The sequence below is a fragment of the Hemiscyllium ocellatum genome, chromosome 5 (assembly GCF_020745735.1).
Source record: "Hemiscyllium ocellatum isolate sHemOce1 chromosome 5, sHemOce1.pat.X.cur, whole genome shotgun sequence".
NCBI lineage: Eukaryota > Metazoa > Chordata > Chondrichthyes > Orectolobiformes > Hemiscylliidae > Hemiscyllium > Hemiscyllium ocellatum.
Window position 1 is genome coordinate 95,422,198 of NC_083405.1, and position 16,637 is coordinate 95,438,834.

General features: G+C 38.8%; 1 protein-coding gene across 6 annotated transcripts in view; it reads left to right on the forward strand.

Moving 5' to 3' along the window:
• The window catches only part of si:ch211-285f17.1 (sickle tail protein), a 689,517-nt gene that overhangs the window by 405,854 nt on the left and 267,026 nt on the right, over positions 1-16,637 (forward strand). The window contains exon 1 of one of the 6 annotated variants that reach the window (XM_060825001.1): positions 4,296-4,362. The exons of the other annotated variants lie outside the window; for them this stretch is intronic. Within the exon in view, the coding sequence (XP_060680984.1) occupies positions 4,339-4,362 (24 nt within the window). The 5' untranslated portion in view covers positions 4,296-4,338. Of the gene's footprint in view, positions 1-4,295; positions 4,363-16,637 lie in introns of those variants that run through there. 6 annotated transcript variants of the gene reach the window in all.

Genomic DNA, 16,637 nt, shown 5'->3' on the forward strand with positions numbered 1-16,637 from the left:
TTTGAGGAAGGACATTCTGGTTATTGAGGGAGTGCAGCGTAGGTTCATGAGATCAATTCTCGGAATGGCGGGACTATCATATGCTGAAAGATTGGAGCGACTGGGCTTGTAAACACTTGAGTTTAGAAGGATGAGAGGGGATCTGATTGAGATGTATAAGATTATTAAAGGATTGGAGACTCTGGAGGCAGGAAGCATGTTCCTGCTGATGGGTGAGTCCAGAACCAGAGGACACAGTTTAAAAATACGGTGTTGGCCATTCAGAACAGAGTTGAGGAGAAACTTCTTCACCCAGAGAGTGGTGGATATATGGAGTGCTCTGCCCCAGAAGGCAATGGATAATTGCAAGAAAGAGATGGATAGCACTCTTAAAGATAGTGGATTATGGGGATAAAGCAGGAACAGGATACTGATTGTAGATGATCAGCCATGATCATAATGAATAGTGTTGGTGGCTCGAAGGGCCAAATGGCCTACTCCTGCACCTATTGTCTATAGTCTGTATCTATAAGCTATAAATCATTATTGTGGGAGCAGATGGAACACAAGCAATAATGAAACACAGAATATTTGCAATATCCAGTCAATGCTGTAGAACAGTTATCTGTAAGATCAACCACAAAACATTCTTTTATTTTATAAATTGTTTTGATTTTTAATTATGATCTGATTTTTGCCTGATTGTGTGTTGAGACAATTTAGTAATTTTGGAGTGAAGAGACAGTTATTTGATGGAATATTATGGATTCAGACAGTATTCATGATTCTGGTTCAATGGGAACTCAATGTCCAGCAGTGCAACAAATCAGTGTTTACAAGGCTGTTAGTGATGTGGTTCCTGCCCGAAACGTCGATTTTTCTGCTCCTTGGATGCTGCCTGACCGGCTGTGCTTTTCCAGCACCATTCTAATCTTGACTCTGATCTCCAGCATCTGCAGTCCTCATTTTCGTCTCTTAGTGGTGTAGTGACCAATGTTAAAACTACTATTGAGAGTCTCTCATTTTCAAACATACTTTCTAAGTATTAACCATAGCACGGTCATAGAAATTTTACTGCTAAGCCATCAGGTTTGGGTTGGGGTTAGAGTTAGGGTCCCTTGCAAGGGAACTTCAACATGGAAATTCCAATATTTATTCCTCTTGTAACCTCAGAAGAAGGTTAAAAATCACACAACACCAGGTTATAGTCCAACAGGTTTATTTGTACTGTGACCTGGTGTTGCATGATTTTTAACTTTGTCCACCCCAGTTCAACACCGGCTCCTCCATATCATGGCAAGCTCAAGAAGATGCCACCTCAATTGCCAGTGCTGCTGAACTGCCAACTCTCTGATCCTGGGTTCCCTCCAACCCTCCAGCCATTTCCTCCAAACAAAATACATTGAACTGAATGTGATTTTTTTTAAAAAATGAGGCCCAGACTATTGCTTACATATGTTTTCAAAATTTGCTTTTGAAAAGACCTTCTTCAGTTAGTCAAACAGTCCTCTAAAATGCCTGTAAATAAGCAGTTCAAAGGTTCTTGTGCCGCAGAACTGAATGGAAACATTTGAACTGAACTAACTTTTATGGTGGTTAGTTTCTATGATGCATAGAGGATGCACCTGGACAGGTGTCCCTTTAACACTGAGTGAAGAGAACAAAGCAGCTGTATTTGGCTTTAAACTTTCTGACTGCATTAAAGCCTGCAAAAAAGCTTTTAAATTTTTTTCCCCATCAAATGCATGTAAAAACAGATCTTCCTCTTGCTCCAAACAGCTCCTCTTTACTAGGCATCTGAAATAATTAATGTGATGTCTATCACAATTCTAGATGTGATTACACCTTACAGACACTTACTGTCTATGTGACCAGCACATCTAGCAAGTTAAACAAGAATGAATGTCTTTTGGGTTAACATACTTTCTGCCACTATCTTATTGAATTTCCTCTTTTACCCCGTCATTAAGTTGTTTTCTTAATGTCTTCCCACCACCCATCCCCCATGCTGTACCCATGCTTTACCAATACATTTAGGGGAATCAAACTGGTACAACCAGGATTTGGAGATGCCGGTGTTGGACTGGGGTGTACAAAGTTAAAAATCACACAACACCAGATTATAGTCCAACAGGTTTAATTGGAAGCACACTAGCTGGTGTTGTGTAATTTTTAACTTGGTAAACCAGTTTTGTGATACTGGCAGACCTGATGGCACAGGACACTGTATAAACCATTCATTAGTTGCAAGCTTTAGTGATCCCCAAACGCTGCTTGCTTGCTTTTAAGAGGTATCTGTTTGTGAACTGCATGCAGATCCAATGTCTTTTGACCTAGATGAGCCAAAAATGGAAGACTATAAGAAGACACTGTCATTCGGAGCAAATGGATCTTGTCATTTAAGCCTTGTTTGATTTTCTCTGCTTGTAACTTAAATTTTAATTTAACTTCCTGTATAGTAGAAATTTTCACCACATCTAAAAGAGTTAATTTTCTGAGGTACTCATTCATTGCTTCACATATTACTTTTCATGGCTTATGCAGTATGCATTCACACACAACCTTCAGTATTGCAACCTTCATCATTGCCACTTAGCAGCATTACCTGGATTTGACTTCAATCTATTCATCACAGGAGAACTGCAGAATTTGGTATTTTCAGATCTGTACTGCAGATCTTAGAATATAGCGCAAATGTGGACTTTGGAAGTTCAGGATTCAAAAGGCAAAATCAAACAGGAGATGGGAACAGAAGAAATGTCAAGGTCATAAGCTAATGTCCCAGTTTGTTGTCCCTCCTGGGGAGTGCTAAAAATATTTTAAATGATTGACTAAATTGTTTCATTGACATGTGTCACAACTCTAACAGATTGCAATTAACTTAAACCAGGTTCTGTTGTCATTTTTTCTTTTACATTAGTTGCACTTCCAGTTAGTTCTTCTCCTGAGCAGAATTGTAAGACAAGACTTCTACTCACAGCAGTTTAGACACGCCAAAGGGAGTGGCTACCAAAAGAGTTGGACATCTTGCTTCTCTTCATTCTTGCATAGCATATAAAACCAGAAGCTTGGTGAAGGTGGAGCTATTGCCACTAACAACTCTTCTGTTTATCAATTCCTAGTCTGAACAAAGGATTTTTAAACAGTTTACAGCATTTACTCAGTCTTGAATAAAATTAGGTCCATCCAAACGTTAAAAATGTCCAAATCTAACTGTCTCAGGAGAATTATAAGTTTAGAGCACAGGGAGTCAGATATCTCTGTTACATTCCTACAAGCAGGACTGTGATAAAGGCAAGACTGCTATTACTTTTAATCAAGAATTTTGGCATTGTTGCAGAAATGATAATTACTATAAAAATGTCACAGAAGCCTCTACAACACTAAAAAAGTAACTGCTAAAAATTTAACTATCTTAAATACCTGTCAACAGTATGTGTAAAAGGTGAGGGATGTTAGAATATATGTTTGTACCTGTGCTCTACATCAGGAATTGACCTGCAGTTAATTAGATGCTTTCTTCAGTTTGGAATGGTTTTTGAAGACAGAGCAAAACAGTGGAGATTGGGAAGTCAGCACAATTAGAATAAACATTGAGGCATTGTAAGCGACCTAAGAGATTACCATGCTCATATCACTGATTTAGTGCTGCGGAAGATAGTGGAGAAGTGCAGTTTGGCTGCAAACCTGTACTTGAGCAAGTATCCACTTAAATTCTCTTGTAATAAAGACTGCAAAGGGGTAACAGTCCACCACTAAATTAAAGCCTCCACCTTATACTGTTTAATACTAGAATTCTTGGAGAACTGTCCCTTTTAATCTGTTTCATTAAAGTGTTACGTGACAGCTTGGATTAAACTTTGAGCACAGTAAAGCCTGTCAGTGCTGCGAGGGTTTACCAGATTCAGTTAAATTCCCACTGGTCTTGGCTCTATCTGGATTAAGTGTGACCTTAATTGTAAAACCAGTTCAGTGCAGGAAATTGCACTCGGGAAGTGCACATGCTTGTCAGAAAAAGTATGTTTACAAGGATTGGTTTCCCTTGCCTCAATCTGTATTTATTCTGAGAAATAATAAAAGCAGATCAGTGTGATGAGAACCTATTTCTGTGCTTGTGTGTGTCACTAGCTGACTGCACCAATCCACTATACCAGGCACATTGTTGCCTTTTGTAATCTCATTACTTCTATCACAGGTTTGTTTTGGCTGTAGACACAGTTTGATTGAACCCTTTGTGGAGGTGGTGTTCTGTTTAGTCAGCAATGAGTAACAACATTCCTTGTTAGTTTGCACAGTCGAGTACACATTCACAGTTCACGTAGGAAGCTCTCTCTGCTGGGTGTGTCTGTGTCAAGACTAATGAGACACAGGCAAAGTTATCATGTAAGTTGCTTTTTCTTTAAGTTACTTGGTGCAAATGCAATCAAGAATGCTCTTGCCTCATAGATAAGACACAATTTTACGCTTAAGTAATCAGTATGTTTAGGACTTCAACAGTTTCACGGTTCAATTCATTATCTGTTTTAAAATTGATTTCTTAAAATATGTCATTTTTGTCATGGTTTCGTTCTTGGAGCTGGATTTCACTCAATGTATTTTTTTCCGTATTTTGTCTCTATTGTGTTGACTGTCTCATGATTATTTTCTTTATGTTGCACTTGTAGGCTGGTTATTTTGTTTTGCTCCCCCGTGGGCACAGCCTTAACATTAGAGGGGGTCAATTTAGAATGGAAATGAAGGAGACATTTCTTCAGCCAAAGTCTGGTGGGTCTGTGGAATTCATTGTCACGAGCGCAGTGGAGGCCGGGCCGTTGAAGGTCTTCAAGGCAGGGAGTGATAAATTCTTGATCTTGCAAGGAATTAAGGATTATGGGGAGAGTGCCGGCAAGTGGAGTTGAAATGCCCATTAGCCATGATTGAATGGTGGAGTGGACTCAATGGGCCGAATGGCCTTACTTCCACTCCTATGTTTTATGGTCTTTTTGATGCAATTGACAAAAGGACCTTCTTGAGGTGTTTTTTCTGCCTGCCAGATCTATGTTAACTTTCTGTGATATTCCCTCCTAATTGTTGAATAATATCTCTGTTCCAGTACATACTCCCTGCTGCCCTTTGCCTCAACCAACAGGTGCACCCGAGCAGGTGTCCTGTGCTTCGCATTCACTAATGCTGCCCTGAATCAGGAATTGAGAACTATGTTATACTGTGGTTCAGATTCAAGAACTTGAAACATTTGCATTCTCTGTAAGGAGATGCTGTTTCATTTAGTCTCATTGTATTTCCATCCTCCCCATTCTCCTGGTATGCACAGATTTTGTTTCCCTGTCCCCCAAATCATCAATCCTAGCATTTGTCATGCTCTTCCTCCTCTTCATGCCATTCATTTTCTCTGCTGTCTCCCTGTTGCAGCTTTAATCTGAGTGAAGTTGCTGAAGAAAATGGTTCTGGGTCAATGTTCCAATAAGATTTTCTATTTGCAGCACAAAACTTCCAAACATTTCCAGTGGCAAAAGGATTTGGGTATGAAAAAGCTTTGGTAAAGAGGAACATCATCATCAATGACAAGGTGTTTTTCTCTTAACTAACATTGTCACATGCACTGTGCCCTTGAGTGTTGCCTGCCAGTGTGAAATGCTGGCCTATATGACCTGCTGTAACATTGATGGTGCAAAATTTGTTTTGGCTATAGTCTAAAAATGAATGCTTCTATATGGACAAGATTTAATATGCATTTCATTTTATATGTGATTTAGTAGCATTATATTCCCATTACCTACTCAACTGCTGACCATTCCAAGTTCAGATCCTGGCCTCGACAATGGCTAGGCAAAAACGAGGACTGCATTTGCTGGAAACTAGAGTTTAGATTAGATTGGTGCTGGAAAAGCACAGCAGGTCAGGCAGCATCTGAGGAGCAGGAAAATCAATGTTTCAGGCAAAAACCCTTCATCAGGAATCAACAATGGCTCCTTCTTCTAAGCTACTGACCATTCTTTCTCCAAACTATCATCATCAGACTATGAATTCTGTGTTCTTACAAACTACCCCTCCATGTCTAATCTTCCTTTCCTCTTCCAAGTCTTTGAATATAGGTACAGTGTAGTGTAGATAAATGTGAGGTTACCCACTTCAGTAGCAAAAATAAGAAGGGAGATTATTTGATGGGCTTAAACTGAGAGTGAGGAAAGCTCCATTAGGAACTACATTATACTGGGTCTCTTCATGCACCAGTCGCTGAAAGTATGTCTGCAGGTTATGCCTCCAAGTGGTTTCCAGCATCTCAGATGCTAGTGTTCAGCCAGTTTGTTTGGAGTCACTGGATACTGGGCCCTGACTACATTCCTGCAACTGTATTGAAGACTTATGCTCTCGAACTTGCTGCTCCCTTAGCCAAGCTTTTCCAGTACAGTCACAACACTGGCATGTACCTGGCATTCTGGAAAATTGCCCAGGTATGTCCTGTACTCAAAATGCAGGACAAATTCAACCCCTCAGTCTCCTTCAGTCAACAGTAAAGTGATGGAAGTTGGCTTCAACAATACAAAGAAGCAGCATGTACTCAGCAATAAACTGCTCACTGATGTCCAGTTTGATTTCTGTCAGGCCCACTCAGCTCCTGACCTGGTTACAGCCTTGGTTCAAACATGAACAAAAGAGCTCAATTCCAGAGGTGATGAGGGAGTGACAGCCCTTGACATCCAGGCTACATTTGACCAAGTGTAGCATTGAAGAGCCTTAGCAAAACTAGAATCAGTGTGAATCAGGGTGCAAACTCTACACTGACACAGAAGAAGATAGGAATGAGTTTCTCTGCAGAGCTTCCTCAGGATAGCATCCTAGGCCCAACTACCTACAGCTGCTTCATCAATAACCTTCCGTTCATCACATAAGATCAGAACTGGGAATGTTCACTGATGATTGCACAATGTTCAACATGTTTTGTGACTTTTCAGATACTGAAGCAGTCCATATTCAAATGCAACAATTACTGGACAATATCCAGGCTTGAACTAATAAGTGGCAAATAGTATTCGCTCCACACAAGTGCCAGACAATAACCATCTCTTTCAATAAGAGATAGTTATGGCTAGAAGACCATGTCAGTGGCTAGGAATACTGCAGTAAGTAACTCACTTTCTGACTCCCCAAGGTTTGTCCACTATCTACAAGGTGCAAGTCACGTGTATGATGGAATACTGCCTGGATGAGTGCAGCTTCAACAACACTTGAAGCTTGACACCATGCAGAGCAAAGCAGCTTGCTTAATTGGCACCACATCCACAACCATTCACTCCTTCTTCCACCAATGCTGAGTAGCAGCAATGTGTACTCTCTAAAAGATGCAGAACAAAACTTTACCAAAGATCCTTAGACATCACCTTCCAAACCCATGACCACTTCCATCTAGAAGACAAGGGCAGCAGATAGATGGGAACATCACCACCTGCAAGTTTCCCTCCAAGGTATTAACCATCCTGACTTGGAAATATATCACTGTTCTTTCCACTGTTGGTGGATCAAAATCCTAGAATTCCTTTTCTATGACATTGTGGATCTGTCAACAGTACATGGACTGTAGTGGTTCAATAAGGCAGCTCACCACCAACTTCTCAAGGAATGGGCAATAAAATGCTGGCTAACCAATTCAGTACTCAGACCTCTTGGCATGATGGTATCCCACAAACTTAACAATACATTAAAATAGCAGCTAATGAACTTGAAAGACCCGATTAAAGACAACAAGCAAAACTAATGTCATTTACAAAATACCTTGCAAGAACTGTAAAAAACAAGACATTGGATAAATAGACAGACAACTAGCCACCAAGGTACATGAACATCAACTAGCCACAAAAAGACATTAACCACACTCACTAGTATCCTTACATACAGATGAGGAAGGACATTACTTCGACTGGGACAACACATCCATCCTAGGACAAGCCAAACAGAGACATGTATGAGAATTCCTAGAAGCAATCGGAATTCTTTCAACAAACACATTGACTTGGATCCCCCAAGAAAAATAACAGGTTATGATGTCACTACAGGAAATGACATCACCATCCCAAGGAACCTAAACATATAAATAGAAAGAGAGCCATGCCACCAGTGTTTCATCTGGAGACTCACTTATAATGTTACCTAGTATGGTAACGAAATGTCTGAAAATGAACCTTGCAGTTCAGCAAGCAAACCTACATCCAGAATGCTGGAAATACTGAGCAGATCTGTGAATAAAGTCACCCTTTATTCACATGAAATAGTACTTGACACTGGTCCAGCAGCCTCAGAGCCAGATCTCAGTGTGAACAGGATGTCTGACACTCCTGTTTATGTCTGTCAACCAAAGCTCCCTGATTGGGGTTGTTAATCTGGTGCTAACTGAGAACTCATTCTATGAAGTCCATCTAGATGACCTCATTAAAATCACTACAGTTTGAATATTACTGTGCAGAGAAAAGGAGAGTTAATGTTTCAGGTCGATGATTTTTCATTAGAACAGCTTTGTCCTCAAAGATGTTACCCAATCTGTTGAATATTTCTAGCATTTTCTCTTTTCATTTTTCCTTTCTGCCTCTATTTGGGCCTGTCTACTACATCTACAGTTTCAGACTGCTTGTCTGACATCCAATCCTGAATAGGAAAATAAGAACAGGTTTGGGCCATTCAGCCCAGTTGAGCCAACTTATCATATACCTATTATAAGGATTGAAGCAAAATTTTTTAGCATGACCTGACAATTGATTCCATTCCTAATCTCCACCCATATCTCATTCATTCAAACTATTTACAAACTTCAGCCTGAGCTGGGCTTCTGACCCTATTTCATCGCCACCATTTAGCTTGCCTATACCCATCTCCATAACATTTCCCACTTCAGCTCATTAGTGTTTGAAATGTTCATCCTGAAATCATCACCTTTAATATCAATTATTCTAACAGTCTTTCTAAAATTATCAGTTTTTGTCCTCCATAACTCTCACTCCAGGAAAACTCCCACCTTTATTTAGTTTTGCACTGACATTTACAGTCCTATGCCTTTATTCTTTCAAATTAAGCTCCATTAACTTCTTTTCTGCTAACTATTCTAGTGTAAAATTTTCAATCCCACTGGAACATTCAAAGTTGATAGGCAAGAGTATCCCTTTTGGTCCTTTGAACTTGCCTCACGTAATAATGGATGAGCAGCCTTGTCATGTCCTCCTTTCCATTGCAGCCCTCTTTACTTCTTTTGCAACTATCCATTCCTGTGAGTTTGGGCTCTTGTACCTCTCCCACCTTTTCTTCCCACCATCAGAAACCATGCCTTCAGTTACCCAGTTTGCACTCTCTCGAATTTCCTCCTTGAATCATCCCATTCCAGAATTGCCAATGGGATTGTAAAATGCATCAGGATACCACTTCCATGCTAATAGTGCTATATAAATTCAGGATCAAATAATTGTTGAAATTGTTGAAGGAAGGTTCAGTGCTCCTCTTTGTGTAGACCCATTAAATTGATAAGACATCCATTTAGTATTTCATCTGAATGATAACATCTCCTGCAATGTAGGAGCAATATTTTGAAGTGTCTGTATGGATTGTATTCCTTAGTTCTGCAGTGGGGCCTGTACTTGTATAGTCTGAACTGTAGAAAACAAGAATATATATGAATTGAAGTTTTATGCTTCTCAGGCCATGCTAGGTGTGGTCATATACATCCGTCCAAGCAACGTTGTATGTAATAGTGTACCATTGTTAATATCAAATATTGAATGGCACATACACTTTTACACTTTTTTTATTTTTAAATGACATGATAGCTTCTCAATGTTCTCTGAGAACAGTATTTTATAATTAATGGCCCTTTTATTAACCTTGTTTATGTGAACACATATGTTTTTGTTCTCAACATTAATTTTGCAGACTGTTAAATCATCTTTCATTGCTCTCTCCTATTCTGTCAAGCGGTCTAATTACAGGGTAAGAACTAGTCTTCATTATTTTCATTTTTAATTAGCAGTGCTGGAGATGGGAATATAGACTGTTTGTTTGTTTTGCTAGAGAATGCCAATTTATCACAGAAAGTAAGAACAATGAGCTTGATTTTAACTGGGAACATGTTCTGACAGATGATATAAAAAGCCACCATGGGAGCTCAGTGTGAGGCCAAAGCTACTTTTATTTCAGGCCTTATTTACACAATAAAAGATTATGTTTGCTGTATCCTCCACCTCTCACCTTTGCTGCACCAGTCACCATCAGAAGTAACATCAAGAGTGGTAGGTGGGAGCAGCAGAATATCAACAGAATCGAAAACCATGCGTAAAGTTGACATTGGAGTCATGCTCACATTTGAAATATCATGAACAAAAAAGTATTATCACTTCTTTTTCTGTCCCTCTATTCTGTCCATATATTCTCTCCATCTGTGTCTCTTGACTGCACACATTGTTTTTTTAATTCTCCCTCACAAACTGTTGCACTAATTGCACAAGCTGTGAATCTGGCAGCAGCAATTGAAAGCACATGACAGCCCAGCCTTTTGTGAAATTTCATTTCTGTTTTAATTCAGTCCAAGTGTCTGATTTAGAATAGCCTCAGTGCTATTTGATGCTCACCAAAGCTTTGAATTAAACCTTATGGTAACAAAGGAAATCGAATACATAGCTAGAGACCTTGTGTGGGTGCATTTGATTATTATGTATATTTGAAAACCAAAAGTGATAGTAAACAGACATTCTGACATTCAGGTCAAGAACTGTGAAATCAGTCAGGGACAAACTAAATGTTTTTAGGGTGAATGTTTGGTAATCGATGTTTTTTGGTTGTAGTCAGCAAAAATTCTTTTGGAAGGTGTACAAGTTTTTTTGGAAGTTGAGTGAAACCGAAACACACTTAATTTCAAAAAGTATGGTCTTAAAATGAGATGATGCTGCATTCTTAGCACCCTCACACACAAGGAAATTTACTCTCAACTAAATGAAGGTATGCTCCATTTGGATGCTGTAAGTCAAACAGGGAGAAAGTGATGATGTCCCTTGCTCAAAAATAAGGAATGTCACAGCTGTCCAGCTCCTTTTTTAATATTATATTTTGTGAAAGTAATTGCAAATATGTTTTATTTTGTTTGTTTTCCCCTAAATGATTTGTTGACTCCACTCATGTTTGTGGATGAACTGACGTGTAGAAGGGCTTTCACCGTCAATACGGATTCTCTAATCTGTACAGTAATTAAATGCAGTCCTCATAAACTTGTGTTATCTTTTATGAAGTTAAAAATCACACAACACCAGGTTATAGTCTAAGATTTATTTGGAATTATAAGCTTTCGGAGCGCTGCTCCTTCATCAGGTAGCTAGTGGGACAGAATCATAGGATACAGAATTTATAGTAAAAGATCAAAGTGTCATGCAACTGATGTGATGTATTGAACAAACCTAGATTAGTTGTAGAATACTTTGATCTTTTATGATAAATTATGTGTCCTATGATCCTGAACCACTAGCTACCTGTTGAAGGAACAGCACTCTGAAAGCTTGTACTTCCAAATAAACCTGTTGGACTGTAACCTGGTGTTGTGTAATTTTTGGCTTGGTCCACTCCGGCACCTCCACATCATACCTTTAATGAGATGATGTGGACTTTGAGATGATGTGGCAATTTTAGATGGTGTTAAGAATCAAACATATTGTAATGGTTCTAGAGTCACGTGTAGACCAAATTAGGTAAAGCAGATTCCCTTTCCTGAAGGACATTAATGAAATGGATATTTTCAAAATGCTGGCTTTTTCAAATTCTTTCAGATGACGAGGGTGACACTAGCAAGGCCAGCATTTGTTATTCATCCCTACTTGCCTTGGCTGCTGGGCCATTTCAAAGGGAGTGAAATGTCAGCAATATTGTGTGGTTCTGGTGTCAGACTTACCCCAAACCAAGTCATGTTGACAGATTTCATTTTCTAAAATACGTTCGTGAATGAGTTGGATTTTTACAACAATCAATGATTGTTTCATGCCATCATTATTGAGCAAATATTCCAAATGTATCAACTGAATTTAATCTCTATGGACTGATTTGAATCCAAGTTACCAGAGCATCAGGCTAATCCTTTGGGTTCCAGTGACATTACCGCTATGCCAGCATCTCCCCAAATACTTACTAAGTTCCAAGTTTAGAGTTTATCTTTCAGAGATCAGTTGTTAATATTAATCATCTTTCTTTCATAAAAAGTTTTAAACAGTCTGCCCTGTCTGCCAGATGCCCCCTTGCACCTAATGTGGAAAAAACCCCAAGGCACTCCCCATAGACATGTTGTGTAGGTGTCAGTCCAACATGTAACCCTCAATCAACTGCATTAAAAAATAATAATCTGATAATATATTGCGTTCTTGTTTCTGGCATATTTCAGTCCTTAAATTGACTGCTAAGTTCCTTCAAATCACAACAGTGATAAAACACAAAACTGCTGTCCCTTTTATGCACTTTGGGAAGTCTTGAAATGTGCTCAAGGTATTCAGTCAACTTATTTTTTTCCCTTAACCCTAAAATCAAAAGGCTTAGTTGTAGGCTATAATTATCTAAGCCATTTGGTAAATCGCTGTCAGTGTGGAGACTGGGATGAACATTTCACTTAATTTTACACTTCAAGTATTTTGTTTTGCTCTTTACAAAACTCTGCAGATAATCACAGATCTACATGGGTGTGTATATCACATGGGGAAAAAAGTGAAAAAAAAACAAGGATGTAGCTGCCAAATTACCCATCTTACTAGTATTGTGTGTTAGTTATTTATAAAAGTTAGCATGTCTGTACAGGCATACATCTGAGATATATGTGATGATCACTTGCATAATAGGAGAGTGTTCAAAGAGATAAATTATGAATGTGAGAAAAGGTACATTAAATATCTTCACACCAGTTGCTGTAGTTGGAACACTTGATTTCATTTATATGACATTTGCAATATTTAAAAACAGCTTGTAGGGCATATGAACATACAAATTAAGAAAGGGGTGGGCTACTTAGCCCCTTAGGCCTGCTCTGCCATTCAATAAGATCATTGCTAATCTGATTTTAACCTCAAAATTCATGTTCCTCTTTCCCCTGATAACTTTTCAACCACTTGTTTACAAGAATCTATTTACCTCAGCCTTAAGAATGAGCTGCTTTTGCTGATACATACGTCTACATGATGATGTTGATGCTTGGAACTGTGCGATCCTATTGAGTGTACATGTGTTACCCACAGTGCTGGTGTCAGCAAGCACAGCCTAAAAAAATTCAATGACTCTGAAACTCTCTTCCTGAAAGAATGGTGGAGACAAAGACCCTTGATTTTTTGGTGATCCCGAGATCTAGATTCTCCGATAAGAAATATTCTCTCCAGATTTACTCTATCAAGACAGTTCGGGATTTTTATGTTCCAAGCATGTCATCTCTTACTTTTCCTCTTCTAAATAAGTGAATACAAGCCTAGTCTGTCCAAATTTCCTCATAAAACAACTTGTCCATTCCAGGTATTAGTCAACTAAATCTTCTCTGAGCTGCTTACGACTTATTTACGTTATTCCTTAAATAATGTTATGGACCAGAACAAAACTCTTCAAAATATATTAAGAAGAGGGTTACTTTTCGGACAGGCGGTGTGGCCTTACTGGGCTGAAGGGCCTGTTTCCACACTGTAGGGATTCTAATAATAAAGGAGCATTTCTAAGATAGCCTACACCCCAAACTTACTTTATTTTTTAAGACAATGTAAGGTGTTGTGCTCTGGATGCAATTCAATTGGTCAAACTACCGGCTTGAAACAAAACACAATTAATTTTACACAATGGTTAAAATACAAACAATAGAAAGAAGAATTGGAATAACTTAAGTCTGCTGGAAATCTTAACAGACTAATAGATAATTTAATCGCTAAACAGCAACTGTTCCAATACAGTAACATCCTGTAAATATACCCATAGCAAAGGGAAATTCAGTAAAAAACATTGTCTCGTATGTAATTTTAGCAACAAGAATAGAATGCAAGCTTTTAGCTGTAACAAAGAAAGGAATAACAACTTCCACATCCAGCTTCAAGACTCCAGAAACTGCTGAAAGCTAAAATTGAAATCCTAGTTCTGTGGGACCTTGACCCCTACTCTTTAATGCTTCTTCTATTGTTTTAACTTTAAAAACAATACAAGCTGGCTGGGCTCAGAGCAGACAGCTCTGCTTCAAGCTTACAACATTTGCTTTGAAAAGAAGCATGATAGAACACATCCTTCTTAGATCACATCTTGTACCAATAAGGTGACCAATTCTGTACACAGTACTGCAAATGTGCTCTCATGAGTGGTCATAGTCATAGAGTTATAGTGATGTACAACACAGAGACAAACCCATCAGTCCAACTCATCCATGCCAACCAGATATCCTAAATTAATCTAGTCCCATTTGCCAGCACCCGACCCATATCCATCTAAACCATCCCTATTCATATACCCATCCAGATGCCTTTTAAATGTTGTAATTGTACCAGCCTTCACCATTCCCTCTGGTAACTCATTCCATATATGCACCACTCTTTGTGTGAAAAAGTTATTGCTTACGTCTCTTTTAAAACTTTTCCCTCTGCAAACTTACTAACCAAACCTTCTATGTTCACATGCAAATCATTTATACAAATGATGAAAAGCAGCGGACCCAGCACTGAACCTTATGGCACACCAGTAGTCACAGGCTTCCAGTCTGAAAAACAATCCTTCACCACCACCCTCTGTCGTCAACTTTCGAGCCAGTTCTGTATCCAATTGGCTAGTTCTCCCTGTACTCCATGTGATCTAACTTTGCTGACCAGTCTACCATGAGGAACCTTGTTGAACACCTTACTGAATTCCATATAGACCACGTCCACCAATCTGTCATCATCAATCCTCTTTGTTGGTTCTTCAAAAAACTCAAGCAAGTTTGTAAGACATGATTTCCCATGCACAAAGCAATGTTGACTATCCTAATCAATTCTTGCCTATCCAAATACAGGTAAATCCTGTCTTTCATGATTCCCTCAAACAACTTGCCCACCACCGATGTCTCTGTACATAACCTTCCTACTTTTGAATTCAGTTACCCTTGTGATAAATGATGGCATTCTACAAGGTTTCCTAATTATTTGCTACAACTCCACATTATGCTTTTGCAGATCATGCACAAAGACACTCAAATCCATCTGCATTTCAGAGCTGTGAGATCTGATAGCTGACTATCTCACTATAGTATCTCACTATGATATGCATTAATACATTATAATCCATTTGTCACCTCTTTGTGTACTCCTATAACCTATCTATTCCTTTCTATAACCTTTTTCGTGTCTTGTTTGCAACTTATTTCACAACTTAGTTTCCTACCTATAAATTCTTGAAATAATCACATTCATAATGGAGCAAGGCCTCTCTTTTGTTATTCAAGCATCAAATTGCAATTGTAAACCTAATGAAATAACTTGGTACCAATGAAAGAACTGAATTTAACATAATGAATTAACTTAATTCTGGTGGGAGCGGATAACAATCCAGCATGAGACTGATTCAAGAGTCCTGACAATTTTTGACTGCTTGGCCATTTTTGGTGGAAGATTGTTGCAATTTCTTATCCTTTGATTCAAGAATGATATCTAGCCAGGTTTGCAGTTTTCTACCATGTTTCTTCATATGAGTCTTTGGGTGCATGAAACAGGATATAGAGTCATAAAGTTATACAGCATGGAAACAGATCCTTTGGTCCAACCAATCCACACTGACCATGTTCCCAAAATAATCTAATCTTGCCTTCCTGCGCTTGGCTCATATCCCTCCAAACCTATCCTATTCATGAACTTATCCAAATGTTTTTAAACATTGTAATTGTACCTGCATCCACCATTTTCCCAGGAGGTTCATTCTACACATGAGCCACTCTCTGTGTAAAAAGGTTGCCCCCATGTCATTTTTAAATCTTTCTTCTCTCACCTTAAAGATATGCCCCATAGTTTTGAACTTGCCCCACCTTCAGGAAAAGATCCTTGTCATTTGCCTTCTCTATGCCCCTAATGATTTTATAAACCTCAATAAGATTACCCCTCAACATCCTACACTCCAATGAAAAAGGTCCCAGCCTATCCTTACATCTCAAACCCTCCCTTCCAGTAACATCCTGGTAAATCTTTTCTGAATCCTTTCCAGTTCAATAATATCCTTTCTATAACAGCTAAGTGCATCCAATATTGTAGTAGAGCCCTCACCAATGTCCTCCACAACCTCAACATGACATTCCAACTCCTATACTCAATGATCTGAGCTATGAAAGCAGGAATGCTAAATGCCCTAACTACCTCATCTATCTGTGTTGCAAATTTCAAAACATGATGTACCTGAACCCCTAGGTCTCTCTGTTTTGTGACATAACCCAGAATCCTACCATTAATTGTATAAGTCCTGTCCTTGTTTGTTTTACCAAAATGCAATACCTCACATACATCCAAATTAAACTCCATCTGCCACTCCTCAGTCCATTGACCCAATTGATCAAGATTTTTTAAAATATATATATGTTATGTAATCGGTAGTGCAGAATGGTGTTGCTTACTTTCCCTTTCTATACTGCTCTGAGTCAACATTAAGGTGTTGGAACATATGAGGTAAATTAAATG